Source organism: Pinus tabuliformis, chromosome 8 (genome assembly GCF_031772625.1).
Source record: "Pinus tabuliformis cultivar Carrire ecotype Pingquan chromosome 8, CPIR1, whole genome shotgun sequence".
In the NCBI taxonomy this organism is placed as follows: Eukaryota; Viridiplantae; Streptophyta; class Pinopsida; order Pinales; family Pinaceae; genus Pinus; species Pinus tabuliformis.
In genome coordinates this window covers 1405959287-1405973430 of record NC_142294.1, presented here as the reverse complement: position 1 = coordinate 1405973430, position 14144 = coordinate 1405959287, and the positions used below count along the sequence as shown (strand labels likewise).

The following is a 14144-nucleotide window of genomic DNA, read 5'->3' as shown; positions in this document are numbered from 1 at the left end:
GGTTGAGGGAATAAGTATGAGTTCTATAATGAGAGAATCAGATGACTTAGTTCTAACTAGTCAAGTCCAGTTAGATTATTTTAACAAGTTGTTAAAATAATAAAATATAGTTTGTTAATGCTTGCATGCATGTGACAACTATTATTTTAGATAACTGAGGATTCACTCATAGATAACTATTACATGTCAGTTCTGTCAGAGACCTAGTTGAGATCAGATGTGGGACAGTAACTATCAGATGCTTGACTATTTATAGTAAGTGTTTTTTGCATGATTGAGGAACTAGTGTCCTCAAAGATTGCATAGTTGGACCATAGGTTGACTTGGTATGTTTGGAATTAATTGCATATGCTTTTTCTATTATTTCCTAAGCAAACTACGCAAGGAAATAGGTATTGGACCATAGGTAAAACCTTTATATATAGGGCTTGGTTGGTTCATGAGACATATCTTGATATCTTCATAGTTCATTGAGAACTGGATAGCTTGAGAGCTGATTCTTTTTGTATTATGAAGAGGATTTCCACTTGATTGATAATACATGGTTCAGGTTTTATGCTAGTGCTTTCCTCTGGATATATCTTGTGTTATGTGTGATTATTTCTCGTGATCAGTTATACATGTTTCTACTTGATGTTGCTCATGATTCAATTATGCTTATGCTTAATGTTTTGTAGAAGTAGAACAAGTATTATGCTTTAGGACATTGCATATATTGGTTTGTTCTACAGGTGAAATTTCTACATGGTATCGGAGCACAGGTGATCAAGCAAGAACAGTATACTAGCAGGAGGAATTCAAAGTTTCTTATTCTTGATATAGATCTCAAGTTCTTATCAAATCTATTTCATCGATGGCGTTCAATGGTTTGAGGCTTGAGTATGCCCTTGATGGCAGCTCAAACTATATAGCTTGGAAGGATCGCATGGAGGTAGGTTTGGAAGATAATGGTATTAAGGATTTCATTGATCAATAAGTCCCTAAGCCTACTGACAAGACTGAGCTGGTGGAATGGGTTAAGTGTGTGGCTAAAGCTAGGAGAATTCTCTTGGAGGGTGTTCGAGATCACATAGTCTCAAGCCTCCATGGGAAGGAGTCTCCATTTGCAATGTGGAAAACATTGAAAGATTTATATCAGAATAGCAGTGATCAAAGGAAGTTGACACTAAAGGACAAGCTTTGAAAGATCAAGTGTGAGAAGGGTGACTCGATTTATACATTCTTGAACAAGCTCACCACCTGCAGAGATGAGCTTGCAAGCATAGGAGTCACTACAACTGATGAGGATATGGTGAGTCTAGCACTCCTTGGCCTTCCTAAGAGATGGCATAGCTACCAGGACTCAGTGAATGGAAGGGACAAACTGCCAGATTGGGAACGACTATGGTTGGATTTGATGCAGGAGGAGATCAGACAAAGCACCAGGGATGGAGCTTCTTCATTAAACATGATGATGAAGAGAATGTGGATTTAGCTTCTAAATCTAATAAGGGGAAAGGGAAGGCATCCCATTCCAAGTCTTCTCAAGGACAGAAGAAGTTTGACAAGTTGAAGGTGAGATGCTTTCATTGTCATGAGTTGGGTCATTATGCTAATAATTGCCCAAAGAGGAAGTCCAAGAAAGGTTCCTCTAAGGAATCTGATGGTGATGCACTAGCTTCATAGTTTGGGATGGATTTCTCGCTTATTGCATGCATGGTTTCATCCAACATGGGATGTGTTTGGTATTTGGATAGTGGAGCTTCTTTCCACATGTTAGGTGAGAAGAATATTTTCCGCACTTTGGAGGAGAAGGATCTTTGGATACGGATCTAGATGGGCGATGACGGAAAGTACAGTGTCTCGGGTAGAGGTATGGTTATGTTTCAGAGGGAGCATGGTTCTCCCTTCACTCTTTCTAATGTTATGTATGTACCAGGGCTAAAAAATAATCTTGTGTCTATTGCTATGCTTGAGGATAAAGGCTATGATGTAGTCTTTAGTTTGGGAAAAGTTTTCCTAAGGCATATTGGCACTAGACAGACCAAACAGATTGGGATTCGAATTAAGAATCTATAGAAGTTATAGGTAGAAGATTGTGCTGCTCTCAGTTCCAAGGAAGAGGTGGTGCATGGCCAAGATATTGGCGAGTTATGGCATAGGAGACTAGGCCACTTGCATCATGGGGCCTTGAAGATCATGCAGCAAATTTCTACCGGATTACCCAAGTGCAAGCTGGAGCAGGCAAGCACATGCAAAGGTTATACTCCAAGTAAGTATGTGAAGGCTTCCTTTCATGATCGAGATGGTAGAGGAGGAGCAGTTCTGGATCGAGTTCATTCAGATGTATGTGGGCCCTTCTCTAGAGCCTCCACCATGAAGCAAATGTACTTTGTTATTTTTATAGATGATATTTCTCGTAGATGTTGGATCTACTTCATGCAAAAGAAGGATCAAACCTTCTTGAAGTTTTGTGAGTTCAAAGCTTTGGTAGAAAGAGAATCAGGGAGGAAGATAAAGGCCTTGTGTAGTGATAACGATGGAGAGTATGTTTCCCAGTACTTTAAAGACTTCTGTGCTTCATAAGTAATTAAACAAGAACTCATGGCACCTCATAACCCATAACAAAATGGGGTGGCCGAAAGGAAGACCAGATCTATTGTGGGAGAAGTTAGAGCGATGCTGCATGACCAAAGCCCACCACTTCATTTGTGGGCTGAGGCATGCAATACAACAGTGTATCTTTAGAATAGAATTCCTCATCATATTTTGGGGATGAAGACTCCCATAGAGGCTTCTTTCAGGGAAGCGACCAGATGTGAGTCACTTCCATATCTTTGGATCACCAGTTTACTGCTATGTGACCAAATATGCTCAGAAGAAGCTAGACCCAACAGCTAAGTTGAGAATACTTGTGTGGTACACGGATACACCTCACAACTATCGGGTGTTTTTTTCCTGCCAGTCAAAGGATAGTAGTGCGCAGAGATTTGAAGTTCGATGAGCAGTGAGCCATGCGAGAGTCACTTGAGAGGGAACTCAAGTTGCATGGTGTTGATGAGGAACTACTAGTTCCTAAGGAGGAGGAGCCTCCTGATGATGCGGAGTAGCCGAATGCAAAGATTCCAGTGGTGTAGATCACCACTACTAGAGAAACGTCCAGAGTGGGGCAGAAACTCTCTCAAGAAGCTGACAGATTGATGCAGGATGAGAGAGAGAATGTGGGGTAGCCATCCTCTCAGCGCAAACAGAGGAGATCTCCTGATAGATACACTAGCTACATGGCCCTATTTGGGGAGTGTGTAGTGACTGAGCCTTCTTATTTTGAGGAGGCAGTGCTGCAGGCAGTTTGGATGGATGCGATGGTAGAGGAGTATGATTCTATCATGAGGAACAATGTATGGGATTTTGTTCCTAGACTGGGGGACAAGTCAGTGGTTACTTCCCAATGGCTTTACAAGGTAAATCAAACAGTTGATGCCAATATTGAGAAACATAAGGCAAGATTTGTTGCCCACGGTTTCCCACAGGTTGAGGGGATTGACTATGATAAGACTTTTGCTCCTGTTGCAAGGTACTCATCGATCAGATCGATTCTAGCACTATCAACACAGATGGGTTGGAAGATCCATCAGATGGATGTGAAGACAACTTTCCTCAATGGGGAGATTGAGGAAGAGGTATAAATTGAGCAGCCCAAGGGATTTGAGACCTTTGATCGTGAATCGCATGTGTGTCGACTCAAGCGAGCATTGTATGGGCTAAAGCAAGCACCTCGTGCTTGGTATACCATGATCAACAACTGTTTCACCGGATTGGGCTTCACCAAGAGTGAAACGGATGCTAACCTCTACCACATCATTGTAGATGGTAAGCTATTGATTATTGTACTTTATGTCGATGATCTGATTTTGACAGGTGATGATCAGTTGATCAAGTCTTGCAAGAAGGATCTTGCAAGAGAGTTTGAGATTAAGGACATGGGCCTCATGCACTACTTTCTAGGCATGGAGGTGTAGAAGAGAGATGGGGAAGTATTTGTTTCTCAAGGCAAGTATGACAATGAGATACTGAGGCGCTTCCACATGGATATGTGCAAGCCCATGGAGACTCCTCTAGCAGGTAACTGGAGGAAGGATGATGCTACTTGAGGTGAGGTAGTAGTTGCTACAATTTATCGGTAGCTTGTGGGTTCACTCATGTATCTGGTGAACACATGACCAAATTTGTGCTTTGTGGTGAACTAGCTGAGTTAAGCTATGGTTAAGCCAACCAAGTTATTTTGGAAGGAAGAAAAGCATGTGCTGAGATATATCAAAGGCACTACACAGTATGGACTATGGTACAAGTGGATAGAGGGAGTGAAGCCTCAAGGCCTCACATATGCAGATTGGGTAGGTAGTGCATTAGACAAGAAGAGCACTTCTAGAGGGATCTTCAACCTTGGGTCAGCTGCGGTTTCTTGGTATAGACGGAAACAGAGATCAGTTGCACTTAGATCAGCAGTGGCAAAGTACATGGTAGTGAGTCAGGCTGCATGTGAGGCCATCTGGATGTGGAAGATCCTAGTGGGATTGTTTGGTCAGATGATGGATCTGACAGTAATATATTGTGATAATAAGAGTTGCATTAAACTCTTTGAGAATCCAGTGTTTCATGACAGGTCCAAGCATATAGATATCCGCTATCATTATCTGCGGGATTGTGTGGTCAAGAGGATAATGATGTTGCAGTATATTTCGACCGAGGAACAGGATGCAGATATTTTGACAAAGGCATTGTCAAAGAGAAAGTTTGAGTTCCATAGAGCCAATTGGGGTTGCTGATAATCCCTTTCTTATTGAGAGAGAGTGTTGAAAAGTGTGCAACAAGAAATGCTAAATTTAGAATGTGCTAAAAATAGACCTGCTAAAAATAACATGTTTAAGAATAGCATGTCTAAAAATAGTAGTTTGGCCAGTGAGGTCATTGGCCACATTGAGTGAGAGGTGAAACTTCTAAAAACATAAAGTTCTAAAATTAGCATTTTTGGGTCCCTTCCTATTTATAACAGTCCCTAGTCTATCTATAGGAAATAAAATTAATTTTTGTCTTAACAGTAGTTGGAAATATTAATTAATTAATTCAGTTGAGTTAATTAGTTAAGGAAATTCGAATTTGAAGTCTTTGTGAGCATGCACATGAGTTGTCCCACTGGTTTAGGAATTTATCCTTAATTTCCTCCACTAATTGAGGGAATAAGTATGAGTTCTATAATGAGAGAATTAGTTGAATTAGTTCTAACTAGTCAAATCCATTTAGACTGTTTTAACAAGTTGTTAAAAATATTAAAATATAGTTTGTTAATGCTTGCATGCATGCGACAACTATTATTTTAGATAACTGAGGATTCACTCATGGATAACTGTTACATGTCAGTTTTGTCAAAGACCCAGTTGAGATCAGATGTGGGACAGTGTACTATCAGATGCTAGACTATTTCTAGTAAGTAGTTTTTGCATGATTGAGGAACTAGTGTCCTCAAAGATTTCATAGTTGGACCATAGGTTGACTTGGTATGTTTGGAATTAATTGCATATGCTTTTGCTATTATTTCCTAACCAAACTGCGCAAGGAAATAGGGATTGGACCATAAGTAAAGCCTTTATATACAGGGCTTGGTTGGTTCATGAGACATATCTTCATATCTTCATAGTTCATTGAGAACTGGATAGCTTGAGAGATGATTCTTTTTGTATTGTGAAGAGGATTTCCACTTGATTGATAATACATGGTTCGGGTTTTATGCTGGTGCTTTCCCCTGGATATATCTTGTGTTATGTGTGATTATTTCTCTTGATCAGTTATGCATGCTTCTAATTGATGTTCCTCATGAATTCGATTATGCTTCCGCTTAATGTTTTGTAAAAGTAGAACAAGTATAATGCTTTAGGACATTGCATATATCGGTTTGTTCTGCAGGTGAAATTTCTACGTGAGATTTCATAAATACAAATAACACCAATGATTCATGACAATGTTTTATGCACAAGTGCACATTATAAACATAGTGCACCGTTGTTTTTATTTGTATAAAAAATAACCCTGCAATGGTGCACCATTTTCTATTAAGCATTGGGGTCATTCGTTCAACTAATGCTACCATATAATATAATATGCGCACGGTTATTTTTAAATTAAAATCCCCAAAACAGTGCACCATATTGTTTATGCATCAGGGCATTTGTATACCAGATTAGAACTAGGGCGTCGTGAGAGTATATCGTTGGATTGGGAAAAATAAATTTATGACAATTTTTTTTTTTAAATTTAACCTTTTTCCGAGTGCTATCGAGTAGTATATGCACCGGTGTGACTTATTTACTTAGTGCACCACTATTTTTGTGTATAAAAAAACAACTCTGTCATGGTTCACCATATGCTATTAAGCACTGATGCATCTATTTATAGTAATGCACCGCTGCATTAGTGTATTATAGACACACCTTCAAGAAACATTTTCTAAAACATCTGCCCATGCAACTCTGCTAGTGACCTCCACTACAAATGGATTCTTGGGCTATTTTTATAGGGGCTTCCACAAAAACCTTCGCTAGAGGGTTTTTTCCTTGTACTGTACATACAAAATTGATCATATCTAGGAACTATCCTATGCATCCTACCCCTATTTGTGAGGTGAGAATTGATACTCAATCTCCATTGGTTCTCTTCTGTGGTGGAAAAATATATCCTCCAAAAGCCTCGCCTCTAAGGAATTTCCAATACTAAGGTTGTTAAAGGTAAGAGAAAGGGAATAAAGTTTTGTAAGTTCATATTAAATCACCATTGTGGAACTCCTATTGGCCTAATTTATTTCCACATGCCTATGGACTACCCTATGGAATTCCTTCAACGCAGATTTATACATAGTTTCTTTGTTAAAATTCCTCAACCCATAACAAAAAATATTAAATTGAATAGGAACCATGAATTCATGAACTCAAATCCTGGACAAAGGAAATTTATCTCCAAATGAATATGAACAACCATAACTAGGGGAATTCAAGCTTATTCAATCTAATAGACAATTAGAAAAATGTTAACCAAATTGGATTTCCAAGGATCCAAGGATTTCTTAATACATGTAATGAGAATGCCAAGGAGCAAAGGTTTTCCTAGTAGATGTAATTTGAATTGCCAATGTGAAAGACCTAGCATGAACTAGGAATTTATTGCTTCAATTCCTCTACTTAGACTTACAAAAAGGATTGAAATTTTGAAAATTAACCTCATGGGGGATCTAACTCAACTTGGCAATGTCTTACTAGAATTCCTCTACTCATTCCAACAAAAATTATTAAAATTCTTGCTCTTTGATGCCATAATTATCCATGCACCATTGAAATAATTAAACCAAATTGTGGATAGCCATATTGGTTCTTCCAATGAGCACCAAGTGAGTTTAAAAGTAGTTTTTTTCCTATATTTTCTGTGAGGTTTGAAATCACCACATTAATTAACCATGAATAAGAACACCCATAGCAAGTGTATGAAGTAGGAAGAGCACATATCTCCATGCTTATCATATTTATTTTAGTTTTTTGATTAAAGTATGTGCTTCCCAATATAAGGGACAACAAGCAATCTAATATCTGTTAGCTTATTCTATTAAACCAGATCCATGGATCACATTTTTAATTAAGACAACACAGTCTAGGGAGGAGGCCACCTTGTCTCATTGATCCACTTCATTATTTATCTCTATTTTCATTTATTTGAATGAGACTTGATCAAATTATGGGAGAAATTGCTTAATTCAAAATGTGAGAAGGTTTAATTTATTTCCCCTAATATTGGATCAACCCATTATTACTTTCATTACTAACATGGAATCCCCTAAAACTATTAAGGTTTTGATACTCGTTCCTTTTGCAATGGAAAGGACTTATCATAATCAGTGTTTGTTGATGAGGTTGCTAGAGACACTTTCATGTCCCCAAAAATAATGAACTACCTTCTTTGCTCTGGGATCGTTAAAAATCCCTCCTACACGTACACCCTTGTTCATAGTCAAAGCTTGTTACAAACCATTGTTGGGTTGTTATTTTATGTTATATTTCATTGCCATGTGAGATTATCTAATTAATGTTGCTATATAGTGCTTAATCGCTTGCTTGGATGATCCTTTTCATGCTCTAATTGTAAAAACAATTACATTATTTTATCATTATAACATAAAAGCTTAGGATAGTGATAGGCTTGTCATTTTTCACCATAAAATCATTTGGTAGTGAAAGCACATAGTGTACCATTGGTTTATGCTAGTTATACCCTTGTGCCTTAGAGTAACTTGAAGGTGATTCTTGTCACTTTAAAAGTTGTATTTGTAGAGTGATAATCATATGATTACAAATTTGAAGTTATACTTGTGGTTTATCATACTCATCAAATTTGGAACATACGTTCACTAGCTCCTAACCTTCATTGTCAAGAAAATTCATTTGTGATTTATGCCATTATTCCTAACTTTTTACTTGTCAAATGTTTCATCATTAATTGGCACCCTTGTGCATTTTATTTTTCTATACATTTTTCATTCATTTAATGTAAATCATTAGTTTGCATGGTCACAATTCACTAAAGGCCTTTACTTGAGCTTTCATAGGAATACCTCCTTTAGATTCTAGGAGTTGCCATAAAGTGAATGGGAAATAGGACTCATGTGATAGTGGTGCATTTTCCATTTTGTTCTCACAATTAGCACATGCGTTAGGACTTTTTACAAGGATGCTAGTTCAAGCGGTAACGAGGATAGTCTACAATATAAGATTGTGGACATCATGTATGAGCCTCTAGACCTTGCATATTCGTATGGATTAAACCCAATAGTTAGAACTTAAAGGCATCTTCTAGGATTCTAGGACCAATGATAACACATGAAAACACCACAAATGACCTCTCAAGGGCATCACTTTCATGGTACTAAGTATATAGGTACCATTAACATTTTTTAACACTAGCTACGGGCTTTAGATTTGCTCAACATTGTAACATGAGTATGCACACGCTTTAAAGTACATGATTACTCCTGCTTAGAAATTTACACATGTTCTAAAGTGCATGTGTACTCCTACTTAAGATGTGTGCACATTCCAAAGTATGTATAGATTGCTACTACTAAAAAATTCAAGAATATTAAAACTATAACATTAGAAAACTCAAATATTTTTTAAAATAATACATCTTTCTAAAAAAAATCACACTCATACCTATATGTAAATATGAGTGCTTATCCTTTATCACTTTTTCAACTATCAATATTATATTATGATAGCACATAACTATTTCTTCATAAACCCAAAATAATTTATAATCCTAGTATATGTTAGGAAACTAAGTTATCCTAAAGCATAAAATAATACAAAATAATTCCTTAAACTAACCGTTGAAACTATCTCGACACAAAGACACCAATCCAAAATAATTTAAGATAGAAAATAGTATAGGAAAATTGAATGGACTACGCCCTTCGAGAAACTCTTTGATCAAAAGAATCGTCATAAGTTATATGGAATAGGGAGAAGAGAACGGTGGATTGAACATATCGCGCATCTGTGTTTACGTCACGCCTCTTCATTCAAGAATTCTTGAAGCAAGTAATAGCATCCTATGGTATAGTAAGATTCAATGAAAAAATTACTCATTACAAAGAATTTTGTCTCCTAATTTCAAAGATAATCGTGCAGGTAAGGTATCTTATTACTTCTCCTTCTATCATTTTAACCATATACTATAATTGCCATTAGTCCACTAAAGTAAACTGCATATTTGTTTCCTATTAGCGTGACATTCAGTTCTTATGGGGAACAGACCATACAACTAAACGAACGTAAGTTACAGTTTTTATGGGGATGAAATCGATTGTTCTTATGATTCTTTTGATTCGATTTTTTGTATTTTTTATAAATATTGTTTTATTGCAATTTTGGTAATAGCATTTTATTGTAAAATAAATGATTTTCTATTATATTAACATTATATTAATTTATAAATTAATTAATTATAAATTTTAATCCCAACCAGTCTAAAAACAATTATAACAGATTAGACAGTTATAAGAATGTCTTTCAACATTTATTTAGATAATATTAGTTGATAAATATTGACCAACATCACAACATTTACTTAATAATACATCTCAGATTACCAAGGTTTAAAAAGAAAATGAAAAATAAATAAATTATAACTACTACTACTTCTTATTATCAAATTATTATTACTATTAATCATAAAAATTAATTAAAATATGAGTTAAACATGCATATTTATACCAAAAAAACATGTAACTAGATTCTTAATCATGGAAATTCACCCTACTTTGTCATGGAAATTTTCAATTTGTAAATAGGTTTTGTCACAATATCATGGGCTAACCTATTAATACCACATTGCCCAAAAAAACATAATTCATGTTCATATGATACATGTTTATATAATTTTTCTTAATTAATCAATTTATTTAAAAGGAAAAAAAGCATAAATACTTTTAAGATAAATATCAACCTTTCATCATACTATTAAGAATATTCTAGAATACGCCATGGAGGCTAAATCCCTATAGTCCACCTAATCATTATTGTGCCAATAGATGTGTCTATTTTGGAATAGGGCATCCAAAATTTTAATTCAGTTATCAATAATGATTAGGTGGATGGTAGGGATTTAATATCCATGGAATATTATAGGATATTTTTAATAGCAGTCACAAATCAAAGATTAAGATTTATCTCAAAAATAACTATGCCATTTCTATAATTTTAATTTAATTAATTGATTAAAAAATGTCATATAAACAAATATTATTTGAAATGAGTTATTATTTTCTTATCATGTAATATTGATAAGTCGTAGTATTATTCTATAATAATATAACAAAATCTATTTACATATTAAAACTATTCATGATTAAGTAGAGATAAATATCTATAGTTTAAAACTTTATTACATGTATTTTTAAATATATATAATTTTTTTATAATAATAATAATCTTTTGAAATAATCTTATAACATTCTTAATTTTCATTTTTTTTTTTATTTTGACCATATAAAATATATTATTGAATGTTTATCGATATTTAACAGTGATATAATTTATATTGTAATTAATTACATTAAAATTCTATAAATCATATTTAATTATGAACAAACCTATTAATATAAAAGTATAAAAATAATAGCATTAAAACAACATCAGTTTACGCTATAAACATATAAAATATGAAGATTATAAAAAGTTTGAAGATGATCAACCAAGTCTAGCTAGTCAACCTTCAAAAATCATGCCGAGAACAATGGCCCAAGGTTTCCCTTTCAACTTTAACCCTTGGTTTTTAGAAAAGAAACGAAGATAGAGATTGTCCTTTTTCTGGTACTGGTTTGATTTAATATCCTGCACGGTATGTAAATCCTCATGAGAATGCAGCTGGCCTGTGATTAACCAAATATTATCAAACCAATTTTCAAATTTCTTGCAAGACTGGTTTTATTTATAGTATATTGCAAGGTATGTTTAATCCCTAATGAGAATGCAACGTGTCTGTGATGACCCAAGAATTACAGTGCGACATTTCAAATGAAAATGGAGAAGACAGTTTATACTGAAAAAACCGTTGAAAGCGACGTTCGGTGTGTAAGATTTCTGCAAGGACATTTGTAACGTTTGCGTGAAGACAGCGAATTAGCAAACCCTCGAAAATAAATTCAGGGACTGTGTTTATCCATAGCTGTAATAAATTGGATAGGCTCTATGTACTGCGGGTACCAATTACTAGCAACCCCTCATCATTATATTGTGGTCCAGGGAGTCCTCATAGATCAGATAATTGACGCGTGGATCACTAAATCGACTTTTTATTGAGAAAACGAGTACACCCGATAGTTTTTTCCGTCCTCGTAGCTGATCAGCCACTGTGACATTGGGAAAGTTACAGGCTTTTGGGGAAACCCTAGAAAATGCTTTCCAAATGTGTTCCTGCCAGCCTTCTCTCGTCTGTCATTCGACGATCACATACTACAGCTTTCCTCCTCTCTCTTGTTTGGAGTCCAGTCCCTCAATCTTTATTTAAGTGAACACTGGTTCCATGGCTACCAGTGTTGTGATGATTATTTCTGAAGAAACTGTAATAATTTATATATGAGGAGAATGGGGAGGGGTAAGATAGAGATAAAGAGGATTGAGAACGTAACTAACAGGCAAGTAACGTTCTCTAAGCGCAAGGCTGGGCTTAAGAAGAAAGCAAAGGAGCTTTCTATTTTATGTGCTGCTGAAGTTGCTCTTATTATTTTTTCCAGCAGTGGGAAACATTATGAATATTCAAGCCCTAGCACCACGTAAATTTTTATACATTTTCCAATCTTTGATACATTTTGTCATCTAACTTTCTTTAGTGTACTAGGTTTTACTGTGCAGAGCAGCTTCAATAATTTTTCTTGTGTTTGTTTACTTTTGTTTTAAATATTTAGAATTGAATTGATTATTATGTTTGTAAAGCATAGAGCAAATTGTGGACAAATATATGAATGGCTCGCGAAGTAAACTGAGCCATGATGATCAAGTAAGTTTGCAGTCATTCTATCCCATACATTTAGGTTGATAAGCAGTCTCAAAGCGTAATTCTTGTTTAACAATATTGTTTTTATAGATTAATTTATTTATGGGTGGCTGTGTTGTCAAGGGTGACATTGAGCTTGTGGGGCTACGTCGGCTTATCAGGTAACATTAGATTTTTGGAATGCTTAGATTATTTGTTGTCTCCAGACCACATGATCTCTTGAAATGAAATCTCTGTATTTTCAGACATATGACGGGAGAGGATTTGGAGTCTTTGTCTGTGAATGAACTGCAAAAACTCGAAGACCAACTTGAAATCGTAACAGCTAGGGTACGAAAGAAGAGGGTGAGTTGGCTTCCGCGATTTTATTTCTGGTAGGTTTTCCGTAATTGCCACTGCAACTGACCTTCAGGGATTTTTTGGCCGTTAAAAATGCAGTTTCAACGTATGGAAGAGCAGCTCGAGGCTATCACAGAAGAACTTGAGGAGTCCAAAAGACGGCTAAAACATAACCAGTTTTTTTCGCAAAAGAAAAATGACCTATATATGGTAAGTAAGTCCTGAACTTATATGGATCACAGATTCTAGGAATATCCATGTTGCGAGAGTCCAACAATTGAAGTTCCCATGATTTTTATTGCAGATTCTCCTAATATCCTGTAATTCATGAGAGTGGTCAAATAAGTGAACCTCTTATTGCGGTCAGATTCCAGGATATTTTGGAATTCTGCAATCGACATGCTTGAACTTATATAGAATGTAAATTCTTGAAATATCTCAAAATCTAATGGTGAAAATAACCCTGGATTTATATTAAATAGCTGATCTTCATCTGTTGTTATTATTGGCTATATCCATATGTACGGTCACTAACATTTTGTCTCTTGATTTATGTTCAGTTCTCTAATTGTCGTGGATCACTGGGAGAGACTGTAGACGACCATCCCTTTTGTCAATCAGAAGACAAAAACCCTATTTACGTGACACCTTTGGCCCCTGTATTTCGTGTGCAGCCGGGTCAGCCACACTTGCATGAAACTAACTGTCGATATCTTGACCTACAGTTGGGGTATAACACAAACTTCGAAACATGTCAAAATCTTGATCTACAGTTGGGGTCTAATACAAACTTGAAAAACTAGGATTCTGGTTTTATAATCACAACCCACTTCGTTTTTCAAGGGGTCACAAATGTGTGGTCTTTTTTATTGAGTGGATTGCCCGAAATGAAAACCAGAGAAGGTTGACAAGTCCCTGTCACTCTATTTTCAAAACCAGTTTGCCGTTTGTATCGACCTATGGCATTTATGTATATAACGAAATTGAATTCGAAGAATCTTTACTTGTGAATTTTGACACTGATGACCAAACAGTGCTTTATGTGCCGTGGATTGGACAGTATTTCTATTCTTAGATTGTTACTATAACATGGCACGTGACATGCCCATATCCATCGAATTGGGTTGAGGATTACAGTAGGGCAATGAACATTTGTATGACACGTATTATCAAGTCATATTCGAGTGAGTAGATATATGAGTTCATAACGTATCGAATGTACTGCGATAGTGAAA

At 35.7% G+C, this 14144-nt stretch overlaps 1 protein-coding gene across 1 annotated transcript; it reads left to right on the top strand.

Moving 5' to 3' along the window:
- Positions 1–12147: 12147 nt before the first annotated feature.
- LOC149240818 (truncated transcription factor CAULIFLOWER D-like) lies at positions 12148–13903 on the top strand. The gene is made up of 6 exons (XM_089367371.1): positions 12148–12349; positions 12510–12573; positions 12694–12731; positions 12816–12915; positions 13009–13119; positions 13470–13903. Exons 1-6 carry the CDS (start codon positions 12153–12155, stop codon positions 13710–13712), a joined length of 753 nt encoding a protein of 250 aa, XP_089223497.1. The 5' UTR covers positions 12148–12152; the 3' UTR covers positions 13713–13903.
- Positions 13904–14144: the final 241 nt, after the last annotated feature.